Genomic DNA, 19,217 nt, shown 5'->3' on the forward strand with positions numbered 1-19,217 from the left:
CTGACTTATGTTTAACAACTAAATACCACATGTACTAATGAACAACTTATCAACTATAGTATTTTTCATTCTATAGTGTATTACCATCTCCTTTAATAGATAAACTTATTGTTAGTTGTATAGTCAAAAAAATATAGATTGTGTATATTGCCAAACATCAATATATAGGTAGTATAAGTATATATATCTACATATCTAAATTATAGGACCACAAAAATATGTTATATTTACATAATAATGTTATTATGATATATACTTAGCTAAATAAATAATCAATCCTCAAATTATGATATATATGTCATTAATCATCATTTATTTACCGTATATACTCGTGTATAAGCCGAGTTTTTCAGCACATTTTTGTATGCTGAAAAAGGCCACTCGGCTTATACACGGGTGAAGGGTGAACTTACCTGGTGTCCGGTCCCTCGGCTGTTAACTTCTGCATATGGGTTCCAACAACAGGAAGTTCGGCATTTGGAACGCATACTTGCGTTCCAAATGCCGAACTTCCTGTTGTTGGAACGCATGCGGGGTAAGTAAAAAATCTCTCTCTCTCTGCGTCCTCGCCTTTCGTTTGTTCTGTCCAGACAATCCAAATTTTTTATCGGCGGTCTGAGCTTTGACCCCAACGAGGGGAATCTGGAAGAGGTGTTCTGCAAATATGGTCTGATCACAGAGGTGGTTGTGGTAAAGGAAGCGGGAAACTAAGAGATCCAGGGGATTTGGCTTTGTTACGTATAAGAACTCAGAGGATGCCAAAGATGCCTTGCAGGCAATGAATGGAAAGTCTGTGGATGGACGTCAGATTCGTGTGGATCAGGCTGGCAAGTCCTCCGGTGACAGGAGAGGAGGCTCATCTCGAGGAAGAGGATTCTTCCGTGGTGGCAGAGGACGTGGTGGCGGTGACAGGGGCTATGGAAGCAGCAGGTTTGAGAGCAGGAGTGGAGGATATGGTGGCAGTGGTGGCTCAAGGGATTATTATGGAAGTGGCAGGAGTCAAGGAGGTTATAGTGATCGCTCAGGAGGGTCCTACAGAGACAGCTATGATAGCTATGCTACACACAATGAGTAAAATACTTTTTTATATCTGTTTAAGTATCTCTACAGCCTCACTGGTAGTAACGGAACAGCTGTCCTAAAGGGTGTAAAGCTAATAACTTTTATATTGTTACTTTTAATGTTATGGTTTCATATTGTTAGATTTCTCACCCTACTATGTTTTGCTGTTCCATTGAGGCTTTTAAATTTGCGCTCTTTTCCACCCTAGGCTTATACTCGAGTCAATAAGTTTTCCCAGTTTTATGTGGTAAAATTAGGTGCCTCGGCTTATATTCGGGTCGACTTATACTCGAGTATATACGGTATATAGCGCTACTAATTTCACAGTGCTGTACAGAAAACTCATTCACATCAGTCCCTGCCCCATTGGGGCTTACAGTCTAAATTCCCTAACACACACACACACAGACTAGGGTCAATTTGTTAGCAGCCAATTAACCTACCAGTATGTTTGGAGTGTGGGAGGAAACCGGAGCACCCGGAGGAAACCCACACAAACACGTAGAGAACATACAAACTCCACACAGATAAGGCCATGGTCGGGAATTGAACTCATGACCTCAGTGCTATGAGACAGAAGTGCTAACCACTTAGCCACCGTGCTGCCCAATATCATTAGCCTTTCAATATACAAGTTAACAAAGCTTAGCAAATGTGATATATAATTTAAGCCAGTTAAAAATTACTAAAAATCCAGCTCTATCGTCTCATTTTGACCATCTGGATGCAGAAGCTTGAAGTATTCAGAGTGCCTCCATCGTGCACAGTCTGTAGAACCTATTACCAACTCTGGCTGTGAGTGGAAAATGCTCAAAACTCTGATTTTTAATATCATATGGATTACACCCTATACAATGTCTAGGAATTCTGCAAATTTTGCTTTTATTAAGAATATTGTATCTGCTCTAGAAATCCTGTTCTAAGTGACTGTGTAGAGTATCCTATATAATAAAATGTACATGTGGACTGTAACTTCTAAATAGCATAAAGCGGCGGTTCCCAAACTGTGCGCCGCGGCTCCCAGGGGTGCCGCGGCGCTGTCACTGGGGTGCCGCGGGCCAGCCAAAAAAAACCAAAAAAACACAGAAACTTACCAATCCGTCGGGCGCCGGTACCCAGCAGCCTCCTCTCTCCCGCAGCTGTCACTGAATATCGACGTCAGTAACAAGCTGCGGGAGAGAGGAGGCCGCCCGACGGATTGGTAAGTTTCAGTGTTCTTTTTTTTTTTTTTATGGCTGGCGCCTGGCGCAGGGCAGAGTGAGAGGGATCGTAGCAGAGGAGGAGGACAGAGAGCAGAGGATGGGGACAGAGAGCAGAGGATGGGGACAGAGAGCAGAGGATGTTGACAGCGGGGCAGAGGATGTTGACAGCGGGGCAGAGGATGTTGACAGTGGGGCAGAGGATGTTGACAGCGGGGCAGAGGAGGGGGACAGAGGGCAGAGGAGGGGGCAGAGGAGGGGGACAGAGGGCAGAGGAGGGGGACAGAGGGCAGAGGAGGGGGACAGAGGGCAGAGGAAGGGGACAGAGAGCAGAGGATGTGGACAGAGAGCAGAGGATGGGGACAGAGAGCAGAGGATGGGGACAGAGAGCAGAGGATGTTGACAGCGGGGCAGAAGAGGGGGACAGAGGGCAGCTGAGGGGGCAGAGGAGGGGGACAGAGGGCAGAGGAGGGGGACAGAGAGCAGAGGATGTTGACAGCGGGGCAGAGGATGGGGACAGAGAGCAGAGGATGTTGACAGCGGGGCAGAGGAGGGGGACAGAGGGCAGAGGAGGGGGACAGAGGGCAGAGGATGGTGACAGTGGGTCAGAAGATGGTGACAGCAGAGCAGAGCAGAGGAGGGGGCCAGAGAGCAGAGGAGGGTGACAGCGGGGCAGAGGAGGGGGACAGAGGGCAGAGGAGGGGGACAGAGGGCAGAGGAGGGGGACAGAGGGCAGAGGATGGTGACAGCGGGGCAGAAGATGGTGACAGCAGAGCAGAGGAGGGGGACAGCAGAGCAGAGGAGGGTGACAGCGGGGCAGAGGAGGGTGACAGCGGGGCAGAGGAGGGGGACAGAGGAGCAGAGGAGGGGGACAGAGAGCAGAGGATGGGGACAGAGAGCAGAGGAGGGGGACAGAGAGCAGAGGATGGTAACAGCGGGGCAGAGGATGGTGACAGCGGGGCAGAGGATGGTGACAGCGGGGCAGAGGATGGTGACAGCGGGGCAGAGGATGGTGACAGTGGGGCAGAGGAGGGGGACAGCGGGGCAGAGGAGGGGGACAGCGGGGCAGAGGAGGGTGACAGCGGGGCAGAGGAAGGGGACAGAGAGCAGAGGAAGGGGACAGAGAGCAGAGGATGGGGACAGAGAGCAGAGGATGGGGACAGAAAGCAGAGGATGGTGGCAGTGGGGCAGAGGAGGGGACATCGTGTGAGAGGGCAGAGTAGGGGACATTGTGTGAGAGGGCAGAGGAGGGGGACATTGTGTGAGAGGGCAGAGGAGGGGGACATTGTGAGAGAGGGCAGAGGAGGGGGACATTGTGAGAGAGGGCAGAGGAGGGGGACATTGTGAGAGAGGGCAGAGGAGGGGGACAGTGTGACAGAGGGCAGAGGAGGCAGTGTGAGAGAGGGCAGTGTGTCTGGATGCAGAGGGGGCAGTGTGTCTGGATGCAGAGGGGGCAGAGTGTCTGGATGCAGAGGGGGCATTTTTGCATACAACTAAATAAGTATTTCTGTCCTGACCTAAATACTTATTAAAAAATTTTGACCCAACTACTTCTAAAACAGGACTGCTCAATACTTATTTTGGAGGGGTGCCTTGAAAAAATTTGAAGACTCTAAGGGTGCTGCGAACTGCAAAAGTTTGGGAACCACTGGCATAAAGAACATATTTATTGGGGCAGAGACTAATGTGAATGATTAAATATTCTCTGTACAATGCTGCAAAATGTGTTAGCTCTATATAAATAAACATTATTATACAAATAACAATGTGTGATGTCAATTGAATAGAAGGAGATAGTAGTTTACAAACATCAGGTGGTTTATGTATTAAGTAGCGACTCTTGCAAATCACTGATATTCAATGACTTTGCTGGCATAATTTAAATTGATAATGGGTTTAAAGGCAAATTTTAAATTATGCCGGTAAAATCACTGAGTATCGGCGATTTGCAAGAATCGTTACTTAATACATTTACCCCCCAGAAGTTTAATTGATAGAAGGAGTTTTTTCTTTATTGGTCTGTAATATCATCATCATCATTATCTTTTTTAATTATTTATATGGCCACCTTTATTTCTATTTATAAGGCGCCACAGAATCCGGCGCGCCTCACAATCAACAAAAGATGAACAGGAAAAATACAAATAAATAAGGGACAAGAGAAACAATGGACTCAGTAAAAATCAATACAAGAGACTATAGATAAAGCAACTACATAGAAAGCAACTACATAAGAACATACAACTAGAATAAAAGAAACATTACAAAGAGGATGAGAAGATAGGAGGTAAAGAGGGCCAAACTTGGGAGAGTTAACATTAAGAGGATTAAGTTAGTAAACAGCATACTTGCCAATCTTTTAAAACTTCATTCCGGGAGATCCCAGGCAGGGGGGCGTGGTTGGAGGGGCGGTATGCGGTGAATTACAGCATTTTGGCTCCGCCCTTTTGTCACGGGGCAGGGCCAAACAGGAAGTTTCCATTTGCGTGATACTTGCCTGGTCTCCCGGGAGTCCGGGAGACCTACCTGAATTTCGGGAGTCTCCCAGACATTCCACTGAGAGTTGGCAAATATGGTAAACAGAGAGTAAAAGAGGCAGGTGGAGCGGGAGGAGGGACTTGTCTTATGATAGGGGCAGGTAGGCAAGAGTGACAAGTTGAGTTGTGATGGAACGTTTGAAAGATTTAAGGTTAGGGGCGAATCTGATTGGTCGGGGCAGGGAGTTCCAAACTGGTAGAGCAGCATGGGCAAAGTCCTGAAGGTGAGAGTGTGAGGTGGTGATAGGTGATGAGGAGAGGCGAAGGTCACTGGCAGAACTTAGTGGGTAAGTAGGGGAGTATTTTTTAACAAGGTCAGAGCTGTGTGTGGGGGAGGCATTAGAAAGGGCTTTATAAGTGAGCGTAAGCAACTTGAACTATATTCTGGTTGGAATTGGGAGCCAGTGGAGAGTTTTGCAATACCAATGTTATTGTAAGCATGTCTGGATTAGTGCAGCTTAATAGCTGTTGCCCTTTGTATATTATGCAACATACTGTATAGTAGTTATAATTATTGTCCAATCTGTAGGAAGTTCTTATATTTGTACAGTGATATTATTAGGTTAGACTATATGGGCTAGATTTACTAAGGATCGACTTTGGTGGCGGTTTGAAACCGCCACACATCACCGGCGGTTTAGTGGTCTATAGGACGGTTTGAGGCTGCGATTTAAAATGGATGTCGACGTGTGGCGGATTGAAAAAGCTAAATTGCGCTATATAAATGATGATGATGGGGGAAATTCTCCATCTTGTGGTTGGCATCCATATTGCCTAGATACGGTCATTCATATCCACAAAGGCTACTGATTGTTGATATACAAAGGAAAAGAGCAATTGTTTTATTTGATATGCTGCATGTAGAAATGTGTCTAAATCCGCTGTGCAGTTTCCATAACTGCTGCCAAAACACTCAAAGGTAGTGAATATTGATTTAGATTAAGAGTAAAATATTTATGAGCATCATTGCTTATAACTAGAAAATTGTAATTATATTTTATTTGTTGCTAATCATTATTTGCCCCAAAAAACATATTTGTAATATATTGTTCCTGAATAATAAATTTGACATTACTTAATTTTTGGTGTCCTACTTGTACTGGGGACCCGAGGGCTCTCTGTCCCACTGCCGTGTCGTGATGGAAAGAAGATCATCCGGAGACCAGGTACGATCCGCACTATTATCATCATCATCATCATCTATTTATATAGCGCCACTAATTCCGCAGCAGAGAACAGAGAACTCATTCACATCAGTCCCTGCTTAGACTGTAAGCTCCCATTGGAGCTTACAGTCTAAATTCCCTAACATAGACATACACACTACACTTTAAAAACAACTACCTAAAGAGGTGTTACACTCCGGCCGCATCCAGTTAGTCCGTCGCACCACCAGAGTCGGCACCTCCTCCAGTAGTCCCCTCCCAAAATTTAATGGGGATCTTAAATCGTGTAGGTGAGTCTTCAACAAATGCGCTATTCAATTTGAACTTCCTGGGAACTTACCCTCTGAGAAAACTAAAGTTGCCTATATTATTTCACACCTATCTTGTCTTGTCTGGGCCTCTCCCTTATGGGAATGGAATGATCCCTTGCTACACAATTGTATGAATTTCCTGAGTACGTTTAAGAGAATTTTCGATGAACCAGGTAGAGTGTCTAACGCTGCCTCTGGAATACTGCTGATAATGAAAAGTTTGTTGGCCTCTTAGCTCTTTCTCTTTGTGTAAATGCTGCTAAGACTGACAAAGTGGAGCTCTCCTTTTCTCCAGAGAATAAATAACACAAGGACAGGTATATTGTCTCGGAGCACACCTCCTCCTGCACAGTCTCTGTCCCCCGATACACACCTCCTCTTGCGCATTCTCTGTCCTCTCGATGCACATCTCCTCCTGCACAGTCTCTGTCCCCCGATGCACATCTCCTCCTGCGCAGTCTCTGTCCCCATATGCACATCTCCTCCTGCGCAGTCTCTGCCCCAGATGCACACCTCCTCTTGCACAGTCTCTGTCCCCTGAGGCACACCTCCTCCTGTGCAGTCACTGTCCCCCGATGCACACCTCCTCTTGCGCAGTCTATGCCCCCTGCTTCACAGGTCCTCTTGTGCAGTCCCTGTACCCCGATGCACACCTCCTCTTGTGCAGTCTCTGTCCCCCGAGGCACACCTCCTCCTGCGCAGTCTCTTTCCCCGATGCACACCTCCTCCTGCACAGTCTCTGTCCCCCGATGCACACCTACTCTTGCGCAGTTTGTCCCGATTCACACGTCCTCCTGCGCAGTCTCTGTCCCCCTATGCACATCTCCTCCTGCGCAGTGTCTGTCCCTCAAGGCACTCCGCCTCATGCACAGTCTCTGACCCCCGATGCACACCTCCTCCTGCGCAGTTTCTCTTCCCTGATGCACACCTCCTCTTGTGCAGTCTCTGTCCCCCGAGGCACACCTCCTCTTGCGCAGTCTCTTTCCCCGATGCACACCTCCTCCTGCACAGTTTCTGTCCCCCGATGCACACCTACTCTTGCGCAGTTTGTCCCGATTCACACGTCCTCCTGCGCAGTCTCTGTCCCCCTATGCACATCTCCTCCTGCGCAGTGTCTGTCCCTCAAGGCACTCCTCCTCATGCGCAGTCTCTCACCCCCGAGGCACACCTCCTCCTGTGCAGTTTCTCTTCCCTGATGCACACCTCCTCTTGTGCAGTCTCTGTCCCCTGAGGCACACCTCCTCCTGCGCAGTCTCTTTCCCTGATGCACACCTCCTCCTGCACAGTTTTTGTCCCCCGATGCACACCTCCTCTTGCGCAGTCTCTGTCCCAGGTGCACAAGTCCTACTGCACAGTCTGATGCAAATCTCCACCTGCGCATTCTCTGTTCCCTGATGCACACCTCCTCCTGTGCAGTCTCTATCCAATGATGTACACCTCCTCTTGCGTAGTCTCTGATCCCCGATGCACAAGTCCTACTGCGCAGTCTCTGTCCCCTGATGCACACCTCCACCTGCGCATTCTCTGTCCCCCGATGCAAACCTCCTCATGTGCAGTCTCTATCCATTGATGCACACCTACTCTTGCGCAGCCTTTGATCCCCGATGCACAAGTCCTACTGCGCAGTCTCTGTCCCCTGCGCAATCTCTATCCATCAATGCTCACCTCCTCCTGCGCAGTTTGTTTCCCCTGATGCACAGCTCCTCTTGTGCAGCCTCTCTCCCCAGATGTACACCTCCTCCTGGGCAGTCTCTGTCCCCCGATGAACCTGTCCTCCAGCGCAGTTTTTGTCCCCCGATGTACAGCTCCTCTTGTGTAGTCTCTCTCCCCAGATGCACACCTCCTTCTGCGCAATCTCTGTCCCCCGATGCACACCTCCTCCTGTGCAGTCTCTGTCCCCATATGCACATCTCCTCCTGTGCAGTCTCTGTCCCCATATGCACACCTCCTCTTGCGCAGTCTCTGACCCCCGATGCACAAGTTCTCCGTGCAGTCTCTGACCCCCGATGCACATCTCCTCCTGCGCAGTCTCTGTCCCCCGATGCACACCTCCACCTGCACATTCTCTGTCCCCTGAAGCACACCTCCTCCTGCGCAGTCTCTGTCACCCAATACACATCTCCTCCTGCGCAGTCTCTGTCCCCATATGCACATCTCCTCCTGTGCAGTCTCTGTCCCCATATGCACACCTCCTCTTGCGCAGTCTCTGACCCCCGATGCACAAGTTCTCCGTGCAGTCTCTGACCCCCGATGCACATCTCCTCCTGCCCAGTCTCTGTCCCCCGATGCACACCTCCACCTGCACATTCTCTGTCCCCTGAAGCACACCTCCTCCTGCGCAGTCTCTGTCACTCAATACACATCTCCTCCTGCGCAGTCTCTGTCCCCCGATGCACATCTCTTCCTGCGCAGTCTCTGTCCCCCGATGCACATCTCCTCCTGCGCAGTCTCTGTCCCCCGATGCACATCTCCTCCTGCACAGTCTCTGTCCCCATATGCACATCTCCTCCTGCGCAGTCTCTGTCCCCCGATGCACATCTCCTCCTGCGCAGTCTCTGTCCCCATATGCACATCTCCTCCTGCGCAGTCTCTGTCCCCAGATGCACACCTCCTCTTGCACAGTCTCTGTCCCCTGAGGCACACCTCCTCCTGTGCAGTCACTATCCCCCGATGCACACCTCCTCCTGTGCAGTCACTGTCCCCTGCTTCACCTGTCCTCTTGCGCAGTCTCTGTCACCCAATACACATCTCCTCCTGCGCAGTCTCTGTCCCCCGATGCACATCTCTTCCTGCGCAGTCTCTGACCCCCGATGCACATCTCCTCCTGCGCAGTCTCTGTCCCCCGATGCACACCTCCACCTGCGCAGTCTCTGTCACCCAATACACATCTCCTCCTGTGCAGTCTCTGTCCCCCGATGCACATCTCTTCCTGCGCAGTCTCTGTCCCCCGATGCACATCTCCTCCTGCGCAGTCTCTGTCCCCCGATGCACATCTCCTCCTGCACAGTCTCTGTCCCCATATGCACATCTCCTCCTGCGCAGTCTCTGTCCCCCGATGCACATCTCCTCCTGCGCAGTCTCTGTCCCCATATGCACATCTCCTCCTGCGCAGTCTCTGTCCCCAGATGCACACCTCCTCTTGCGCAGTCTCTGTCCCCATATGCACATCTCCTCCTGTGCAGTCACTATCCCCCGATGCACACCTCCTCCTGTGCAGTCACTGTCCCCTGCTTCACCTGTCCTCTTGCGCAGTCTGTGTCCCCCGATGCACACCTCCTCCTGTGCAATCTCTGTCCCCCGATGTATATGTACTGCTGCGCAGTTTCTGTCCCCAGAAGCAAACCTCCTCCTGTGTAGTCCCTGTCCATCGATGCACAGTCCTCCTCCTGCGCTGTCTCTGTCCCCCGATGCACATCTCTTCTTTCGAAGTCTCTGTCCCACGAAGCAAATCTCCTGCTGCGCAGTCTCTGTCCCCCGATGCACACATCCTTCCGGTGCAGTCTCTTTCCCCTGAGGCACACCTCCTCCTGTGCAGTCTCTGTCCCCTGAGGCACACCTCCTCCTGAGCAATCTCTGTCCCCCAAGTTACACTTCCTCCTGCGCAATTTCTGTCTCCAATGCACACCTTCGCTTGTGCAATCTCTGTTCCCCCATGTACACGTCCTCCTGCGCAGTTTGTGTCCCCCGATGCACACCTCCTCCTGCGCAGTCTCTGTCCATCGATGCACAGGTCCTCTTGCAGTTTTTGTACCCCGATGCACACCTCAACCTGCACAGTCTCTGTCCCCCGATGCACACCTCCTCTTGCGCAGTCTCTCGCCCCGATGCACACCTCCTCTTGCATAGTCCTAATCCTGCGCTGTCTCTGTCCATCAATGCACACCTCCTCTTGCACAGTCTCTGTCCAACATGCTATAGGCATAATCTTTTTTTTTATTGTTATACCTTATATTATTTATTATTATTATTAATATTATTATATTATTTTTCTTTATAGACATTTGTTTATGAGGAACTGATGGTAAGATCCATTAGTGGTTTTGAGGAAATGGGGGCATATATTCGTAAAAATAGAGATTCAGAACTAGAAGATAACATGCGTAATCAGAACATTTCCCGTCTCCTGCCAAATACGCTGCTTCTTGCAGACATCTGCTTCCTAATATCTCGCCAATGTCATGGAAGTATGACTTATAGGTCCTTTTACGTGGGTAAGGGAGCAGGGAGGGACATGACAAAATGCAGTTCCTGCTCCTGGACAGGGGTGTACAGCATACTTACCTACTTTCTGTATTCTGATTCCGGGAGATGGGCGTGACTGGAGGGCAGGAGGGGTCGGGGCCAGCAGAGCAAGACAAATCGCGTCATTTTAGCCCCGCTCCCCGCGACGAAAATGACGTTTTGTCGCGGGGGGCGGGGCCAAAATGCCCCGATTCTGGCTGAATCGTGTCATTTAGCGGTGGCTGCAGCGGGATGCGGGAGATTTGCCAGCTCTCCCGGGAGCCCGGGAGATTGACCCGAATTTCGGGAGTCTCCCGGACATTCCGGGAGAGTTGGCAAGTATAGTGTACAGTTCTAGAGGTCTTATCATCAAAAAGGTAAAAAAATTACAACCTAGTGAAGGGCATGGTAAATATTGTACTGCTTAAAGGACAGAGGGGAATGATTGAAACGTAAAGTTATTAAACATATTAATAGTTCAGGATGGCCGTATTCTTTACAATAAGAGAATTTCTAGAATAAGGAGACATGTTTGGAGGGAAAAAGACTGAAAGGTAACATCAGTGTTAGGAACCCCTCCAGCCGGCACAACACAACCCGGAATCTACTCTGCCAATCAGGTGTTCACTGGAGCCCCTGATGGTGGGGACAGACTGGGCCACAGACTGACAGAGGGTCGTGAAGTGTGTACCGGCTGGGGAGAACCCAGGCAAGCGGAGTGAGGTCCACGCAGAGGTCAAGGGCCGGCAGCAGACAACAGTATCGGTAAACAAGCTGAGGTCAGGGGTCACAGGCAGATAGCAGAAACGGTAAACAGGCCGAAGATCAGAGTCACAGGAAACACAAGCGAAGTCCAATTCAAAGCCAAGGGTCATACACGGGAAATCAGTAGCAGTATCAGGATACAGGAACAGGAACAAGCAGGTCAGCAGACTGGAGCACAGAAGCTATAACCGGCAGTGAGGCTGCAGACCTCACTGCCTTAAATACATGGTTAGACCAATCAGAGCCTAGCTCTGTAGCCACACACAGGGCCCTGTTAATTAATCAAATCAAGCGCTAAATAGCTTCCAGGCTATTAAATCACCTTGCGCATGCGCCCGGCTGTCCCCTGTAGCCGGGATGCAGCGCTACACTGTGAGGCGTCCGGCCATTGTCTTGACAACGGTCGGCGTTGAGAGGGAAGTGACGTCCCGGTCGTCATGGTGACGGCCGGGACGCTGGGGCAGAGAGGAAGCGAGCCGCGGCGGCTGTGAGTACCGCCGCGGCTCGTGACAATCAGGAAGTACTTTTTTTTACCAAAAGAGTGAGATTCATCTAATAATTTCTCAGTATTTATGGCATACTTGCCAACTCTCCTGGAATGTCCAGGAGACTCTTGAAATCCGGATCGGTCTCCAGGACTCCCGGGAGAGCAGGCAATTCTCCCGCATCCCGCAATTCCCTGGCCAAAATAATGCGATTTGCAGTGAATCGTGTCATTTTTGCACCGCTCCTCCTGCACCAAAACGTAATTTTTGTGACCGTTCCCCGCCCCCTCCCATCCTCTAGACACACCCCTCTCCCAGACTGCACTGCCTGAAAATAGACAAGTATGATTTATGGTAGGGAGTGATACAATAAAATAATTAAAAAATGAATGGGGCTTGTGGAAGAATCTTCTCCTATAATAACAGGGATTCCCAAGTCATTTCATGCATAGTTTAAAGTATCTCCCCTCCTCCCAGCCACATGACAACATTAACTATTTTGCATGTGTTTGTAAAACCCCCTCAAACAGCTCCGGTATCAAAGCTGTTATCTGAAACTGACTAAACAGAGACATAAGAAGGTGTTGGAACCCTGGGAGGGTCAAATGCTTTTTACTGTTGGACACGGGCTCTTCTCAGCTAGCTAAGCCCTGAAATAGACCCCAGAACCAAGGGGACACAAGGATATAAGTATATCATACTTGCCAACTTATGGCAGCCGAGAGCTCTCGGGGGGGAGGTGAGCGTGCGGGGGGCAGGGCTCAGGAAACACACTATTTTACAGCAGGGGCAGAGCAAAATGCCGCGATTCTCAGGGAATCGCTGCATTTTGGATCTAATTCTGCCCACTTCACTAGGAAGTGGGCAGATGCGGGAGGCTGCCATATTCTCCCGGGAGTCCGGGAATCTCCCGGACATCCGGGAGAGTTGGCAAGTATGAAGTATATTTACAAGTATCGCCGAACAGAGACTAAAATTAGTTATCGGTTCTGTTGAACCGGCTGAATGCCACCACTGGTGTAGTAAATGGTACAAAATATATAATAGAGTATTATATGGTATATAATATAATATGGAGTATGTTGTTGTATGTAATCTATAATGGTGTGTAGGAAATACCATGTATATATTATAATATAAAATAAAAACATTATTCACATCACATACATTACATAGGAAGAAGAATACACTGTGTACATGACAGAGCTATGAGCTCAATGCCCGATAACAAATTGAAACAGTACATGAAAATAATTTTATATCATGTATGACGCTATATGTCCTCAGTTTAGGAGAGCGGCGGCCATTTTCTTGTAGTACATATTAGTGATTATCTGTTAGTGGGAAATGCTGTACTTTACCTCTGTAGGCAAATACATACAGCGTCTTGTAAACAGCAGAAACTATACTGGGAAAACAGTAATCACTAGAGTAACATAATTGACTGCTGCTATTGTCCTTACAGCCGATGTGCGGCGGCCATTTTGTTATAGTCTCTCAGACACCAGGATCGTTTTACATCACATCCTCTGGTTACAGCAGATGCGGAAAAGGCGTGGCCAGAGTCTCCAGACGCCATATTATGTTGGGGAAAACGTTAACTATTCGCAGGTAATGTATTATATTATGTTATTATTATATAGAGGAGAGGGGTCTGTACAGTGATATATGAGGAGGAATAAGACAGCTCCCAGCACACACTGTGTATTATATCCATATTATATTATGTTATTATTATATAGAGGAGAGGGGTCTGTACAGTGATATATGAGGAGGAATAAGACAGCTCCCAGCACACACTGTGAATTATATCCATATTATGTTATGTTATTATTATATAGAGGAGAGGGGTCTGTACAGTGATATATGAGGAGGAATAAGACAGCTCCCAGCACACACTGTGTATTATATACATATTATATTATGTTATTATTATATAGAGGAGAAAGCCCATAAAAAGAGGTTTAAAATGATAAGACCATGGTTGGGAATCAAACTCATGACCCCAGTGCTGTAAGGCAGAATTGCTAACCACTAGGCCACTTTGCTGCCCACTATATTATACTTATTGCTATTATTCTGTTTAATCTCAGTAAATGAAATCAGACATTATGGAAGTGTTATTTTATTGTTTTGTGGGTTCTATAGGGTGATGACCTGACTGATATTAAGATGGAAGATATAGAGGAAGAAGAGAAGTGTGTGATGGGTGATCAGCAGTGTAAGGAGGAGGAAATCCCTACAGATATCAGCACTGGTGCGTAATAAACAAAAGAATCACACATTCTCCTTCAGTCACTACAAAGAAAGAGGATCTGCTCAGATGGGGAGTTAGAAGCCATCAGAGACTGTTAGACTCATGTTCTCCTCCTCACATCATATTATTGTGTGCTACCAGCCCAGACATCTGACCAGTCTCCTCCTCACATCATATCATTGTGTGCTACCAGCCCAGACATCTGACCAGTCTCCTCCTCACATCATATCATTGTGTGCTACCAGCCAAGGGATCTGACCAGTCTCCTCCTCACATCATATCATTGTGTGCTACCAGCCAAGGGATCTGACCAGTCTCATCACTAACTTTCTTACATCTGTACAAGTGACATCACCTTAGTGATTCAATTATGGATCAGTGAGACATCGTTTGACTTTACCCATAATCCTCCCTATGCACTGCCACATGTGACATTATATATGACCTCCTCTGTGAAATCATACATGCGTGAGAACTTGGGATTTTTTAACCCAAGGGGGAGCACACCAGAAGATGTATGAATGAGATACAAAGAGAGGTTGTCCCCCCGGGATACACTGAGGTGCTTCACACTGTAGGCAAAATGCTGAGAGCACAGATGTATACACAAAGTGTGAGGGTTTGGTAACGTGCAGTGGAGTACAAAGTGTTTTTAAGCAGTGCCTGAGCAACGCTTAGTGTGTTCTGGGGTACACGGATGTGTTAATACTGTTTCAAAGGCAGGCAGCGTGTAATAAGTTACACGGATATGTTGGCACTTGTTGAATAGCGTGTAGTGTATAATAAGGTACACGGAGGTGTTATCACATGTTGAGCAGTGTGTAGCTTGTAGTGAGGTACACAGAGGTGCTGGCACTGGTTGAACAACACGTAGTGTGCAATACATTACACGGATGTGTTGGCACTGTTTGAGCAGCGCACAGTGTGTAATAAACAATTGGATACAACTGAGTGTATCGCTGTGACCTGGTAGAACAGAGATAGACAACAAGTGTAGTGGTAGTGGAGTAGACACACACAAATCATAGTGACTAGCAGGTGGGATTGACGCAACCAAATATACTGGTTCAGAGTCTACCACACCCACCAGGGGTTCCCGTCAAGAAGATATGGACTTTGCTCAGTGAGGAACCAGGTCATGACCCAGTATATTTGGTTCCCTCCATGAAAGCACGGGAGCACCTAGCTGGTATGAGGAATTTGCAGAAAACACCACAGATGTGGGTATGGGTGTGCTGCTCTCAGGGAGACTAGACAAAGGAGTTGAAGAAGCACAAAGGGATGCTATACTTCCTAGTATAGTCATGGAGCGGATCATCAATGTGGGACACAATTGATACTCAGGCACTTGAGTAGTGCACAGAACATGTTCACTGGTTGATTGGTGATTCCCCGCATGTGACATCAGTGTTCCCATATATATATATATATATATATATATATACAAGTAATACCAGTAATTTATTAAGTGATAAGGAAGTTACTAACAATAAATACAAACAACCATTAAGTGATTAAATAGATTATACTTAACTACAAACAGTGATCAGTCAGAGAGACCCGTTGTCTCATTTCATTTTGGACACCTGATTTCTTTAGAGAAGACTTCTGTACATCAGTTTATTTTCTTGTTATTCCAGTGTGAGGCTGCTCTTTCTTTGTTTAACTCATGTTTATATAGAAGTTATATTACAGATGTCCGCCTTGACCGTGACTATATAAGGTAATAATAAAAATGTATTATTTGCTTAGCTCAGCATAGCCAGCAATGGTTACATCATTCAATTAGAAACAATACTATATATTGATGGTATATAGCCACTTAAAAAGCACATTTCTGTTTAACACTGACAATATACAGTAATAGAGGTTAGTGGTAACACCTGAGAGAGGAGTTATGTCATCTCTAGCCTGAGGCTGAGCCCAGCCGGGTTCTGTTAAGGATTCTAATTTGGAATCCCAGCAATCAGTGGTCTGCTGAGTGTTGGAGGCTGCCAGTGATGTCTAAGACTGCTGGTACTGACAACCTGAATGTCTGATCCTCAGTGTGCACATACTAACACTGAGCAATACTAAAGCAAAATAAGAAGTCTGCATGTTCCTTTGGCTGGGTCTATGCAATGTGCATAGTAATAGGGTTGTGTTATCTTGTAAGCCAATGTTTTATCTGTTCAAAAAAGACTCCTATATGTTGTTTTAGTACATTTATAATCATAATGAAGTATTCTTGTGCTTGCAAATTTAAATTAAACAACTGAATATCTTGAACTGACTAATAGTATGAACATTCTGGAGAATATGATGTGTTCCTTGTGTAAAGACAAGATATCCATCTCTATACATATTTTTCCAGCAGATGGATGGAGAAGCAGGAGTACCTCGGAGGGACATCTCATTTTGTCTCCAGATTTCAAAACAGAAGATCACATCATACAAGATTCTCCAGGAGAAAACTGCATTAATCAAAATATACATCCAGTACTTTTCTATGCGGATATATCATCTGATCCACCTACTAATGACATATGCTCTCCAGATAACTCTGATATTGCTGCACATAGTACAGCTCATATAGGTGATAAAATATGCTCCTCTTCTGAATGTGGTACATTTTGTATACATCAGGCAAACTGTGTTAGACCTCAGACAACTCAAACAGGAGATAAAACCTTTTCATGTTCCGAGTGTGAAAAATGTTTTTTAAATAAAACGCAACTTAATATTCATCAGAAAATTCACACAGGTGAGAAACAATTTGCATGTTCAGAGTGTGAGAAATATTTTAGATGCAAATCAAATCTTCTTAGACATCAGAGCACTCACACTGGTGAGAAACCATTTTCATGTACAGAATGTGGGAAATGTTTTTCAAATAAATCACAACTTACTATTCATCATAGAATTCACACAGGTGAGAAACCATTTTCATGTGCAGAGTGTGAGAAATATTTTAGATTCAAATCAAATCTTCTTAGACATCAGAGCACTCACACTGGTGAGAAACCATTTTCATGTACAGAATGTGGGAAATGTTTTTTCTACAAATCACATCTTGTGAGACATAATAGAAATCACACAGGTGAGAAACCATTTCCATGTCCAGAGTGTGGGAAATGTTTTACACATAAATCATCTCTTGTTATACATCAGAGAAATCACTCAGGTGAGAAACCATTTTCATGTCCAGAGTGCTGGAAATGTTTTACATGCAAATCACATCTTATTACACATCAGAGCACTCACACTGGTAAGAAACCATTTTCATGTTCAGAGTGTGGGCAATGTTTTTCAAAGAAATATTCTCTTCTTACACATCATAGAATTCATACAGGTGAGAAACTGTTTCCATGTGCAGAGTGTGGGAAATGTTTTACACATAAATTATCTCTTGTTACACATCAGAGAAATCACACAGGTGAGAAACAGTTTTCATGTGCAGAGTGTGGGAAACGTTTTACACTCAAATCACAACTTGTTAGACATGAAAGCACTCACAATGTTGAGAAACCATTTTCATGTGCAGAGTGTGGGAAATGTTTTTCAAATAAATCACAATGTACTACTCATCAGAGATTTCACACAGGTGAAAAACCATTTTCATGTGCAGAGTGTGGGAAATGTTTTACATATAAATCACGTCTTGTTAGACATCTGAGAAGTCATAAAAGTGAAATGTGATTTTGATGAGCTGATAGAAATGATGCAGGTTTGCAAAAACACACTAAGGGCTAGATTTACTAAGCTGCGGGTTTGAAAAAGTGGGGTTGTTGCCTATAGCAACCAATCAGATTCTAGCTTTCATTTATTTAGTACCTTCTACAAAATGACAGCTAGAATCTGATTGGTTGCTATAGGCAACTTCCCCACTTTTTCAAACCTGCAGCTTAGTAAATCTAGCCCTAAATATCTTTAAAGTCATTGAATTTAGTAATGTAAATTAAAAGAAACAGGCATGAATACATTTACAGAATGTATAGTTAAAAGTATATTTAGTTATGGAGGGCAATTCAAAGTGTCAGTCACACAGTATATTAACATTTTCAAATTTAATTGTCATTCACATACATAGGTGGAATGTGTGTAACCAATAAAAGACTGTAAAAAATCGCTCATGTGTGGAACTTACTGCAGTTTACTTATGTCATTATATATAAGTCATTCTCTACAGTAAGATCACATTGTCCTAAGTAACGTGATCCTGGCAATGGGCTGGAGATATAATGTTGGATCTGGGGCACTGTTGCATTATGTTTGATCATACTCTAATTTAAGATGTGACATGGTTTATATAATTCTGTAATCTCTGTCACTATCTCGCTGGGCGTTATTTCGAAAAATGCAAAAAAGCCCCAAGTGTGGCTTAGTATTTCAGGATGTGACTGCATGGCTGCTCCTTATGGAAGGAGCCAAAGATATCTGGACGTCCTTGTTACATTTGGTGTCTCTCATGCACAATATATTGTGCCCACATGTGAAACCAAGATTTTGTTGACGACGTGGGTCACAGGAAACTGATGGCCGACTTTTTTTTTTTTTTAAACATTTAAATGCTTAAAACTCCCAATATTCATGTAACAGGGATGATTTCATGGAATTATTTGCTATACATGACGGCCTGTTTAAGGTAGGGTAGGATTTATGTGTACGTTCCAGCGATCTAACCTGGGTGGGGGCTCTTTAGTAGCGTGCAGATTAAGATAAGTACATGACTAGATACAGATACATGCACAACCAGGAAGACATTTCTAACTTTATTAAAAACATTAAAATACACAAATTCATTTAACCTATATAATTAATTTATGTCACAGACATCCATATCCCACAGTATTTTGTAGTAATTTAACCATGTACTACAGCGGTTTACTACTAAAGCTGGGTACACACTATATGTTTTTCTACCAATTATCGTTCAATTCACACGATTAACGACTGTAGGTCCTATATCCCATTACTATGTACAATCCCATGGTCATATTTTATAGTACCAAAGCACATTGTGTCGCTTGATTTGATATTATCAACTGACTAAAAATCACTATAAATGACGGAACAATGTTGTGCCAATTCTGCAGTGTGTATGTACTTATGACAGTCTGTCTGACAATTCTGCTGTTAGTTTCTCCAAGAGCGAAGATTTTCTGGGCTTGTATATTTACATTTATCTCCCACATGCTGTGTTGTCTAAACGTGAAGCACATGGAAATAGTGATC

General features: G+C 45.8%; 1 protein-coding gene and 1 pseudogene across 1 annotated transcript; both read left to right on the top strand.

The window, feature by feature from the left end:
* Positions 1–579: 579 nt before the first annotated feature.
* On the top strand, positions 580–1,078 carry LOC142150419 (cold-inducible RNA-binding protein B-like; annotated as a pseudogene).
* Positions 1,079–10,323: 9,245 nt separating this feature from the next.
* On the top strand, positions 10,324–17,722 carry LOC142150420 (uncharacterized). The gene is made up of 4 exons (XM_075205613.1): positions 10,324–10,486; positions 13,212–13,357; positions 13,895–14,003; positions 16,357–17,722. The coding sequence occupies exons 1-4, from the start codon at positions 10,324–10,326 to the stop codon at positions 17,679–17,681; spliced, it is 1,743 nt and encodes a 580-aa protein (XP_075061714.1). The 3' UTR covers positions 17,682–17,722.
* The last annotated feature ends 1,495 nt before the right edge of the window (positions 17,723–19,217 follow it).

This window comes from Mixophyes fleayi, chromosome 4, assembly GCF_038048845.1.
Source record: "Mixophyes fleayi isolate aMixFle1 chromosome 4, aMixFle1.hap1, whole genome shotgun sequence".
NCBI lineage: Eukaryota > Metazoa > Chordata > Amphibia > Anura > Limnodynastidae > Mixophyes > Mixophyes fleayi.

Coding starts and splice junctions, on each gene's coding strand:
- LOC142150420 (XM_075205613.1), top strand. CDS start 10,324: ATGGGGGCATATATTCGTAAAAATAGAGATTCAGAACTAGAAGATAAC. Junction 10,487..13,211: donor TTATAGGTCCTTTTACGTGG/GTAAGGGAGCAG, acceptor TTGTCCTTACAG/CCGATGTGCGGCGGCCATTT. Junction 13,358..13,894: donor AAAACGTTAACTATTCGCAG/GTAATGTATTAT, acceptor TGGGTTCTATAG/GGTGATGACCTGACTGATAT.